Genomic DNA, 10,621 nt, shown 5'->3' with positions numbered 1-10,621 from the left:
CGGGGGAAGCTTCTCCTACCACAGCATTAATTGACTCTGGGGCAGACGAGAACTTCATTGATAGCGGACTGGTCAGTTCTCTCAACATTCCTACTGTTGAGCTTGTCCCCCACAAGAATGTCCGCTCGCTAGATGAACATCACCTGGCATGCATTACGCATCAGACGTGCACCATATCCTTGGTGCTGTCGGGTAACCACCACAAGGTCACTATTTTTTTTTTATGCCCTCTCGCTCAGCTCTGTTAGTACTCGGCCTCCCCTGGCATCATGTGCGTGTGTTGTGATTGTGATGTTTTGTCATTCAGCGCCACTTTGCAGAGGCACATCCACTCGACAATTTAATTTGTTCTCCGATGGTGTTTCCCAATGTGGCATTGGTGGTTCAGTGGTAGAATTCTCGCTTGCCAAGCGGGGGGCCCGGGTCCGATTCCCGGCCAATGCAGTATATCTCAGCTTGTACCTTTCTTTAGAGCTCATGTTGAAAAAGTACAAAGGCTCTTTTCCTGCGAAAGGGCAGTATTCAGAATGACACCTGAAACGTAACAGACCGGACCACCCGAGAATTAAGGTGGACAGCACTTAGTGAAACCTGACTGCAGTCATGCTGTTGTAGTCTCTGTCGCGCAATTGGTCAGCACATTTGGCTGTAAACTGAGAGGTTGGTGGTTCGAGCCCACCCAGGGACTCTCAATTCACACATTTGTTGGACTTTGGACTCCCTCCCTTGTATGAACATTTTTCCCCATTGGCGAACTGTTTTTGTGTTGGTGCCAGATGCACTGCTGGCACTGTGGCTAAGCTGGTCAAAGTGCCTGTCTAGTAAACAGGAGATCCTGGGTTCAAATGCCAGCAGTACCTGGGTGCTTGGTCAGTGAAACTTTGGCAGCTGATTTGTGAACCATGTACTTCTTTTTGTCACGTGCCCTTCAAGAACGAATTGACGTTGCATCCACAGCTGACGTGATTGTTGTGGATCCCATTACGCCAGAAGGTGCTTGAATCCAAAGAGTATGACATTGTGATGTGTTGTCATTCAGCGCCACTTTGCAGAGGCTCATCCACTTGACGGTTGAATTTTTTTTCTCTTACAGTGTGTCCCCACGTGGCATTGGTGGTTCAGTGGTAGAATTCTCACTTGCCAAGTGGGGGCCGCGCGCGTGTTGTTGACATTTGCTGCCAGCCAATCAGGATGCGACACAGACGTCAGACAAGCAAAGAGACTCGCCTGCCACGCGGGCATGATTACCATTACCATTACCATCTATCAGGGATGGCAACTGAATTAAGAATCAATGCCAGAAACCTGCCACAGGATTTCAGATAATGTTTTGATGCAGACTGGTCATGATGCATCTGATTAATTCAATTCATTAATTAATTAAAATTAATTAAACCACTACCTGTGAGAGGTAAGGTACACCATTGCACTAAAGATTGATAGAATAGTTAGTAATGGAGTTAGTAGTGAATAACTAACAATGCTTGTGGGGATTTTTTTGGTTTTGGACATCTTTCAGATAAATAAGCATGCAAACTGACCCGGGAACATCATGGCTGTTCCTGACAAATGTAACAGGAGGGTTAAGATGACTACACTTCCAAAGTTCTCAGCTATGACTGAACCTCTCGCTCCTTTGTTCCCCGAGAAACTAGGTTGGGTGTGGAATTGATCAAACATCAAGAAGACCACATCAATTTAAAAAAAATAAAAAGTGATATCTTGGCAGAAAAAGGCCCTGTTAGCTCAGTCGGGAGAGCATGAGACTCTTAATCTCAGGGTCGTGGGTTCGAGCCCCACATTGGGCGGTTCAGCTCTTTTGGTGATACATCTTAAAGATTTCTTTCCTGTGGAAAATTCTGCAACATGCGGAAAACATTTCATTCTTGTAGGACCACAAATGGTAGAGCGCTCACTTCGCATGTGAGATTAAGTGGAATTGATGCCTGCATTCTCCAAATGGTATATTATGCCTTTTTCTTGCCAAAAAAGCATTCTCAATCTCCCACATCGTACCGGATGCTTGGATTAATTGCATTCTAATGATGTTTCCTAAAAACACAGGTGGTGTCAAAACTGGCGCATTAGTATAGTCCGATGAGGATGGGATTCGAACCCATGCGTGCAGAACACAATGGCTTAGCAGTCCATCACCTTAACCTCTCGGTCACCTCATCTCCTTTGTGGACATGGTCTTGTTGATTCAAAATGACACATCTTAATTAGTGTTTCGGTGTTGCAGAAATTGTGGCAGCCTTCCTGTGCAGCGGGGGGATTTAACTCAAAGGCTAGAGTTCTTGCTCTACATGCAAGAAATAGCGGGTTTGATACCCGTATTGTCGAAATGATATGTTATGGCTTTTTCGCCAACAAAAGCGTTCTTGATCTCCGACATCGTACCTTATACTTTGATTCATTGCATGCTAATAATGTTTACTAAAAATACAGGTGTGGTCAAAACTAGTGTATTTTTACATCACCACACTTCAAGTGGACAGACAATCTTGTCTTTTCAGACAATACAATTACAAAAGCAACACACACCTGCCATGACCCTGAATCGGCCGGGGTTGCTGCGGCCACAACACAGAGTAGGAACCACTATACAATTACGGCTGTGAGCTATGCTTTTCTGGGCAAGAACCATAAACTCAGACTTGGAGGTGCAGATTGCTCATTCCAGCTGGTTCTTTTTCGTCTGCGAGCAAAGCTTGAATTTCATGTGGGTGTTGTCCTGGCGGGAGAAACATTTTAGCTCGTGTCGGCATGGCTACCGTGACAAAAGCCCATTTTCCTTTCCAGTAAATGTGTATCAGCTGAACACTTTGCAGACCTAATGCTGTGAACATTTGTTGTACGTCACCTCCCAACTGCACTTGTCTGGTCTTAATATGTCATTGGCTGTGTTGTCGTGATCGATTTTGATGAAATCAAGAGAACAAAGTCACACCTTTACACCTTTTATTTGCCAACTCACGATGTAAACAGCAATTGTGCTGAAAACTGGGATTGAACCAGGGACCTTTAGAGATTCAATCCAACGCTCTCCCAACTGAGCAATTTCAGCTGCAAAGGGGGTTCTCTGCTTTTTCAGTCTGGGCTAAAAGTGGGGGTAGGGTGAAGCTGTGTCTGTGCCACGTACTATGTTGCTGTGTACCTGGTCCAGTGTGTTCTCATCTTGGGTTGGAATGTCCCCATGCTGGTAAAGGGTGGGGAATACAGTCCGTCGATGAGGATAAGCGGGACAGTGGAGTTCACTGGTTGAAGTCGCCAGGTACCATAAAAATGGCAATGGGCCACGAGGGTGTTCTGAATTCCCCTTTGGCCAAATTGGCTAAATGGCCGTACAAAAAGCACCATACTTGGAGCCTGTGGTCAATGTCAACAGCTGGGCTAATTCAGTTCCGTTGAGACGGTGATTATGTACCAAGTCAGTTATGTCAGTCAGGATTTGGTCAAGGTTGTTGTGTGGTTTTGGCATGGATAAGGCTATGTATCTAAATTTAGGAGGAGTCCATGGTCTGTAAACATACTGAGGTACTCCCACAGCTGTTGCGGAACTTGTGGGACCTTGCAAATTTCCCCACTGAGGGACGAATAAAGGCATATCTTATCTTCTACCATAGGGTAGGCTTTTGGCAAGAAGTAGGATTCTTAATCCTACTTCTTGCCATTCTTACTGCTTTCCCAAGTTCCAAAATTTCCTTGGGAGCGAGTTTGATAACCGAGCCCACCCAGGGACTCTCAATTCACACGTGTTGGACTTTGGACTCCCTCCCTTGTATGAACATTTTTCCCCATTGGCGAACTGTTTTTGTGTTGGTGCCAGATGCACAGCTGGCGCTGTGGCTAAGCTGGTCAAAGTGCCTGTCTCGCACTGTATCTTCAATTTAATTATTGAGAATGGCGTTTACCCACAGTCCTGGAAGATCGCAAAGGTGCTTGGTCGAAAAGGTTTACTTAAACAAGTTATTCAGGGAAGGGGCCTACCTTCACCGCCTGAACAGGGACTTGAACCCTGGACCCTCAGATTAAAAGTCTGATGCTCTACCAACTGAGCTATTCAGGCCTTTATGGAATGAGGACAACTCACAAGGTAAAATCTTGGCATACTGTACTTGACCTTGCAGAGATGAGAGCTTCTTCTCTGGCTCTCAACAAAGGCGGTCGCATCTTTCCCCTCTCCTCCCTATCCCTTATCTTCCCTGCTTTGTTGTCCCCTGTCCATCCTGTCGATGGAGTTTGACTTGATTCTTTGTCACGCAGTCTGAAATTGGCAAACTGAGAAATTCTGATTGAGTGATCAATGCAGTCTGTCTATTTTAATACATTTCGTCTCAACTCATGTTGAAAAAGGACAGAGCCATTTCCGTGAGAGCACAAGACCCCTGGATTGTACCCAAAAATACTTTGCGTTCATCAAAGAGTAAAGCTGGTGTCCTGGTTTGCAATGCCTCGATTGTTACACCAGAAGGTGCGAGTCACATCCAAAACAAAGGGCATGCTGGACGCATAGCATGCGTTAGTATGGCTTCAACTGAACAGAAGTTGGCAGTGTGTCCGTCTCTGTGGCGCAATCGGTCAGCGCGTTCGGCTGTTAACCGGGAGGCTGGTGGTTCGAGCCCACCCAGGGACGTTCTCTGGATGTCACTAGTGTCACTGTTCATTCATGTTTGCGCTCCACTCTTGCACAGCACTTGTGTGGTTCCCAATTGGCAAACTGCGTGTCAATGACTTTTCAAAAGCACATTCCAGCTTCCATGGTCTAACACATTTGATCAGAAGTTAGGTTGATCAAGTCACAGATTTCAGTTTGTTTCTGCACAGGTCTGGTGAAACACAGAAGCTCTGCTTGAAAATATTATCTTTTGCAAAAGCGCCATCCAGGATTATAGATTAAGAGACGACGGAATGCTTTTATGTTAAAAGGAATCAAGTCAAACCCCATCAACTGGTAAGCAGGGGCCCTTAAGAGAAGACACTGTATACTGTTGTGATTTTTTGACAGACATGTCTAGTAAACAGGAGATCCTGGGTTCAAATCCCAGCAGTGCCTTCTCTGTGTTTCAGCAGCTCCTATGCTGTTATTTAAAAGAAATGTTCTTGTTCTGTTGAATAAAGACCCATCATTTCTGATGTCATATGTAGTATACATGTCACATGTACTACAATGCTCCCTACAAAGACAATACCCTTGTGTATTTGGACATTTGCAGGTTTAAGAAAACAGACCACATTAGCCAAATATCTTCTGGACAAAAGAGTGGTCAGACAAGACAAAGTTTGAGCCAGTCACCTGAACATTAGACTTTTGATCTGAGTGTCCGGGATTCAAGTCCCTGTTCAGGTGACCAGTGATAGGGTCTGAGGTCCACTTGCAAACGCCTCCTTTTTGCCCACAAAATACAAGGGCAACAAGACAATCCCTTGGTACTTTATGGAAACATTGTGAGGTGCCTGGCTTTTAACTAGAAGTGGAAAGACTTGTGTAGCCCCTCACACAAACCATGTGACTTCCTCCCATGCATATGTTGCCAGCTGATCCTTGACATCAGCAAAATTTTGGTTCTAGGACAATGGGGTCACCTGCCCCCATTGGTCTTTTCCAAGGAGTCACGGTGGCCGAGAGGTTAAGGCGTTGGACTCGAAATCCAATGGGGTTTCCCCGCACAGGTTGGAATCCTGAAACCATAAAAGGCTTACAGCACCTGGTATTCCCAGTCGGTCTCCAATCCAAGTACTAACCAGGCCCGCCCCTGCTTAGCTTCCGAGATCGGACGAGATCGGGCGTTTTCAGGGTAGTATGGCCGTAAGCTGCCAGGTCAACTGAAAAGATCCTATTTGAAGGCGACGCAGGCCAAACTAGACTCCAGCAAAAAGTGTCAAAGAGCGCCCTCTGCTGTCAGGCAAGAGCAGAAACCATAAAAAGCTTACAGGACCTGGTATTCCCAGGCGGTGTCCCATCCAAGTACTAACCAGGCCCGCCCCTGCTTAGCTTTCAAGATCGGACGAGATCGGGCGTTTTCAGGGGAGTATGGCCGTAAGCTGCCAGGTCGACTGAAAAGATCCTATTTGAAGGCGACGCAGGCCAAACTAGACTCCAGCAAAAAGTGTCAAAGAGCGCCCTCTGCTGTCAGGCAAGAGCAGAAACCATAAAAAGCTTACAGCACCTGGTATTCCCAGGCGGTCTCCCATCCAAGTACTAACCAGGCCCGCCCCTGCTTAGCTTTCGAGATCGGACGTTTTCAGGGGAGTATGGCCGTAAGCTGGCAGGTCAACTGGAAAGATCCTATTTGAAGGCGACGCAGGCCAAACTAGACTCCAGCAAAAAGTGTCAAACAGCGCCCTCTGCTGTCAAGCAAGAGCAGAAACCATAAAAGCTTACAGCACCTGGTATTCCCAGGCGGTCTCCCATCCAAGTACTAACCAGGCCCGCCCCTTCTTAGCTTCCGAGATCGGACGAGATCAGGCGTTTTCCGCGCGGCCGGCGGGGATAGTTCGGCTGAAACGAGCTAAACTTTCCCCATTCATTTCCAATGAGAGCGAAAGACCACTATGAATGTAATATACGTTTGTCCAGGGGTGGCGCTGTGGCGTTCATCCCCACGATGGATGTAATATACATTTGTCCATGAGTGGCGCTGTGGCCGCTTCTGCTCCACCCACCACATCCATCCTGAACTTCAGGTAACACAGCACAATTGCTTTTTCCGAGCGAGCGACGAGACGACGCGACAAAAACACGGTAAAACTACAGTAAAAAATATATTGTCTTTTGCATTTCAGGCTACAGAAAAATATTTTGTCTTTGAACTGTTCTGTTTAAATATTTAGTCTTTGAACTGTTCTGTATAGTGTTTAAATTGCTTTCATGTTTCTCCACGTGGGTTTGTGGCGCTATTGTTCGCTATTTTCCGACCCCGTATACCTATTATATGCATTAGCGACAATTATTTGGACAAATATAACGATAGCTCATAAGACTTGTGGTTTTTTTTTGTAAGTACAATGTTATAGTTGTTCATGGATAAGTACAAATCATCTGTTAAATTAAACTCTTATGAGCTATTGTAAAGTGAACAAAGAAAGTCAACAAACAAACATGACTGTAGTTGTTGCGATACCATTTAAGTATGGATGATAGTTTATAGACATTGCTTTAGTCTGTAAATGTTCTTGGAAAAGCTCATATATGACAACAATACATATATTTCATACATGTTGCTATCACATACTGTAACCTGTACTTGTATTCATGGTTTTGGATAATAATACATTATATTATTTCATTATTTCTGTCACTGTAGAGAAAAAATGAAGAGATTGTTTTTCCCCGGGCGAATCAGTGTGGTCTTCCGCAAGGGCCCACTGGGATTCCTGCTGCAGGATCCCACCGAGGAGGCCAGGCAAATTAAGGACAACCCGTCGAGGAGGGACAAGTCTCCTGTTGCACAGCAGGAGGTTGTAAGGCAATACGCCCTTGCAGTGGTCCGTCAGAGAGGGGGAGATGCTTCAGACCAAACTGAAGTACTGGGCGAGTACATCCTGCAGTTTGGGAAGTACAAAGATATGTCCTTCCGCTGGCTCCTGGAGAATGACATGGGATACACTGTGTATCTTATCCAAAGCCACCAGAGAGAGGAGGCTGCAGGAGTGCTGGTGGTTGAGGGGCATAGCAAGGACAGCCTTCTGTCATTCCTTCGCTATGCCCTCAGCTTCAAGGAAATTAATACTCTTCTTGAGTATGAGTCCCTAAAAACATCTGTGCCCGCCCCAGCAGCAGAGGATGACCAGCTGGTTGGATTTGATGCACGCGCCAGTAACACCTGGAGGGAGATTTGGGAGAGCAGGGATGATGGCTATGCAGCCTTCATCTTAAGAAGAAAGTGCGCGACGGGTACAAAAATGCACAAACTGCAACAGTACCTGCAGAAGCAGCAGCAGCAGCAACAGCAGCAACAGCAGCCCTCCACCTCTTTTACCATCGCCTCCACAACCTTTGATGAGAGCACGGTTGAGTCTTTTTAAAGTTATACTGCATTGCATATGTATGCATTGGACCATTTTAGTACTGTTGAATAACTATATCACCGCTCTTTCTTAATAGCTAAGGACGAAGACGAAGAGCTGGAGAAAGCCATGCTCAGCATCTCTCCAGATATACTCAGTATGTGCAGTTTATGGATATGTACATGTTAGGCTCTTTTACTTTCCTAGCCTTGTCTATGTGTTTTGTATAAAGTAAATCACTCAAGTTTCTATGTGTTTTGCAGGTGGATCTGCTCCACCAACATTAGAGCTGCTACGGTTTTCAGGTCCAGGGCGAAGTTCTTAAATAACGACCGACCTCAAAGGGCATTTTGTGATTGCATGTGTTCTCGTCACGTTCTACTTTTGTTCCTTTCATGTGTGTTCTACCTACAGTCCAAGTGACTGACTATGAATTGATACAGCCTACGAGAGGGTAAGTATAATTTGAATACATTCTTTTGAATGGATGAAATGGTGAATGATGTTTGCTCACTAACGCCGGAAGCATGTGTTTGCAGTGAGCCATTCTACTTCTCCTGCTCTAGTTAAAGTTAGACTAGACCATCACAAAAAAGGTCTATTTAATTCTTTAAAAAGCCAAACCAAGTAGTTGAAGTAGCAAATGGCAGTTTGTTGTGAGTGACTCTACTAATACCCCTGAAACGCCAATATTTCATTCAATCAATCTTTCATCACGTTTTCTCCTTTTTTTTATACACAGAACATGCACCGACTGGCCCAGATGCACCAGACGATGGTAAAGGCTTTAAGTGATGTTTGACCATTTCAATCCAAACTGATTTACACTCACGGTAAAATGCACCACCGCCTCTTTCCTTGTGTAGCACCAGCTGTGCTGCCTCCAAAGATTCCAGTGCCTTTCCCACGGGAGTTGATGTTTCTGCTACCAGAGAAAACAAAGACCAAAGAAGAGACCGCACAGCCTGCCCCAGGTGGGTGATTCATCTTTCTATGTGACTGACTGCACCTGATATTAATATAATATTAACACAGTGTACATGTAATTTGGTTTCATTTTAGAAACTGCATGTGCTCCTGGGAGCCCTGTAGCCTCCACTCTATCTGCAGCAGAGCCACAGTCTGCACAGCGACCCCACAGTAAGTAACACAGCAGTATAGTGTCACATTAAAAAGGGTGTCAAAATTGACATGTGCATGTCTGTTTCCAACTAGACCAACCACCAGTCCCACCTACGGCAGTCCCACCTACGCCTCCACCTCAACAATTTCTGTCATTTGACCAGGAGGTCAATAAGTGGAACTGCACACACCAGCAGAAAATATGGATGAAGTTGGAACTGGAGTCCATGGGTCTGTGGCCAGGCTCCCGCCCTGTCAACAACCCTATGAAAACCTTCTCCCTGTGGCGCTTACCTCCCCAGCCTGAGCTGATTGACAGTATTTATGATCTGCCGTCCCCAAAGTATTTTCATCTTCATCCCTTTTTCGTCTGGAAGCCGGAAAATGACTACTTGATGGGGCGGCTAAAAAACAACTACACCCTGCCGTGCTCTGGTGACTGTTCTCAGCCACGTGTTGTCTCTGCTGGAGTCGGGAGACCGCGAGTGATTGTGGGCCTCACTGGACAATACTACCTGCTCTCCTCCAGGCTGTGCTGTAAGAGCTGCAATAAGAGGTGGTATTCCGACAACCCGCTCTGGCTGGAAAAGCTTCCCAAGAGGTTTACCAATCTGTTGCCAGCGTTACTGACTTACAAGAAGGCCATCTGTAAGTCAGTACTGGATGAGTTGAGACGGACTGGAAAATCACCCACAGACATGGCAAATCAGGTCAACAAGATGTTGCATCTCAAGTATGAGCGTGCCAACTCCGTGCCAAGCCATCTCCTGTGCTGCCAGAATGTCATGGATGGAGAGGCAGGAACTTATGGCGGCCAAAAGACCATCACTCAGTTCCTTCGGCAGGAGCGAAAACCGTAGCCTTTTGGGGGCTACAGTGATGGCTGGAACGGGGTCTCTGTGTCTGCCCACTACCTCACCGACTGCTTGCTGCATGAGTTCCGGAACCAGAAGGACACCATTCAGCGGATGCTGCAGGGTACCTTTGGACAGGCTTTCCGCTCAGACCACACCCGGAAAGTGGCCAAGAAAGTCACCTTTTCATCTGGTGTCATGTCGTCATACGCTGTGATGAATGAGAACTGGATGATCCTGTCCTGGGTCATGGTGCAGTCTGAGATGGACAAAACCCTGCGGCCGATGTATGAGGGTCTCTCAAACCCTCAAACAGGGCTGGCATTGAGAAAGCCCAGTTTCAGTGGGTTGACAGGTGAGACTTCATCACTATAACCAGAAATGTTTAATCAGAAATTAACTCTATTAAGTGTCATTATTATGGACTGGCTCAGTAGCCAGCCCACAGACTGCTACTGCAAGTAGCAGTCTATGGGCTGGCTACTGAGCCAGCCCATATTGTTATTCCTTGTGGTGTTTACAAATTTTTATTATGGACTGGCTCAGTAGCCAGCCCATAGACTGCTACTTGCAGTAGCAGTCTATGGGCTGGCTACTGAGCCAGCCCATATTGTTATTGCTGTTTAGTTATTATT

At 46.0% G+C, this 10,621-nt stretch overlaps 1 protein-coding gene, 7 non-coding genes and 1 pseudogene across 8 annotated transcripts; 4 read left to right on the top strand and 5 right to left on the bottom strand.

The window, feature by feature from the left end:
- Positions 1–373: 373 nt before the first annotated feature.
- Positions 374–444, top strand: trnag-gcc (transfer RNA glycine (anticodon GCC)). The gene has a single exon. It is a non-coding gene; the product is annotated as a tRNA-Gly (tRNA).
- Positions 445–1,735: 1,291 nt separating this feature from the next.
- trnak-cuu (transfer RNA lysine (anticodon CUU)) lies at positions 1,736–1,808 on the top strand. The gene has a single exon. It is a non-coding gene; the product is annotated as a tRNA-Lys (tRNA).
- Positions 1,809–2,095: 287 nt separating this feature from the next.
- On the bottom strand, positions 2,096–2,177 carry trnas-gcu (transfer RNA serine (anticodon GCU)). Its single transcript has one exon. It is a non-coding gene; the product is annotated as a tRNA-Ser (tRNA).
- A 1,819-nt stretch (positions 2,178–3,996) lies between these two features.
- On the bottom strand, positions 3,997–4,069 carry trnak-uuu (transfer RNA lysine (anticodon UUU)). The gene has a single exon. It is a non-coding gene; the product is annotated as a tRNA-Lys (tRNA).
- A 493-nt stretch (positions 4,070–4,562) lies between these two features.
- On the top strand, positions 4,563–4,636 carry trnan-guu (transfer RNA asparagine (anticodon GUU)). Its single transcript has one exon. It is a non-coding gene; the product is annotated as a tRNA-Asn (tRNA).
- A 1,060-nt stretch (positions 4,637–5,696) lies between these two features.
- LOC131102474 (5S ribosomal RNA) lies at positions 5,697–5,815 on the bottom strand. The gene has a single exon (XR_009119466.1). It is a non-coding gene; the product is annotated as a 5S ribosomal RNA (ribosomal RNA).
- Positions 5,816–5,927: 112 nt separating this feature from the next.
- On the bottom strand, positions 5,928–6,046 carry LOC131102479 (5S ribosomal RNA). The gene has a single exon (XR_009119470.1). It is a non-coding gene; the product is annotated as a 5S ribosomal RNA (ribosomal RNA).
- A 112-nt stretch (positions 6,047–6,158) lies between these two features.
- LOC131102493 (5S ribosomal RNA) lies at positions 6,159–6,267 on the bottom strand (annotated as a pseudogene).
- A 383-nt stretch (positions 6,268–6,650) lies between these two features.
- Positions 6,651–10,380, top strand: LOC131101722 (uncharacterized). The gene is made up of 8 exons (XM_058047064.1): positions 6,651–6,745; positions 7,308–8,013; positions 8,108–8,167; positions 8,274–8,464; positions 8,753–8,788; positions 8,877–8,984; positions 9,073–9,150; positions 9,226–10,380. The coding sequence occupies exons 6-8, from the start codon at positions 8,927–8,929 to the stop codon at positions 9,990–9,992; spliced, it is 903 nt and encodes a 300-aa protein (XP_057903047.1). The 5' UTR covers positions 6,651–6,745; positions 7,308–8,013; positions 8,108–8,167; positions 8,274–8,464; positions 8,753–8,788; positions 8,877–8,926; the 3' UTR covers positions 9,993–10,380.
- Positions 10,381–10,621: the final 241 nt, after the last annotated feature.

The sequence above is a fragment of the Doryrhamphus excisus genome, chromosome 14, assembly GCF_030265055.1.
Source record: "Doryrhamphus excisus isolate RoL2022-K1 chromosome 14, RoL_Dexc_1.0, whole genome shotgun sequence".
In the NCBI taxonomy this organism is placed as follows: domain Eukaryota; kingdom Metazoa; phylum Chordata; class Actinopteri; order Syngnathiformes; family Syngnathidae; genus Doryrhamphus; species Doryrhamphus excisus.
This window is presented reverse-complemented; position numbering and strand designations above follow the sequence as displayed.

What these genes read in the sequence shown, in the direction of transcription:
- LOC131101722 (XM_058047064.1), top strand. Translation starts at nt 8,927, where the DNA reads ATGTTTCTGCTACCAGAGAAAACAAAGACCAAAGAAGAGACCGCACAG. An exon ending in GACCGCACAGCCTGCCCCAG is followed by an intron (nt 8,985 to 9,072) that starts GTGGGTGATTCA and finishes GTTTCATTTTAG; the next exon opens with AAACTGCATGTGCTCCTGGG. An exon ending in GTCTGCACAGCGACCCCACA is followed by an intron (nt 9,151 to 9,225) that starts GTAAGTAACACA and finishes GTTTCCAACTAG; the next exon opens with ACCAACCACCAGTCCCACCT.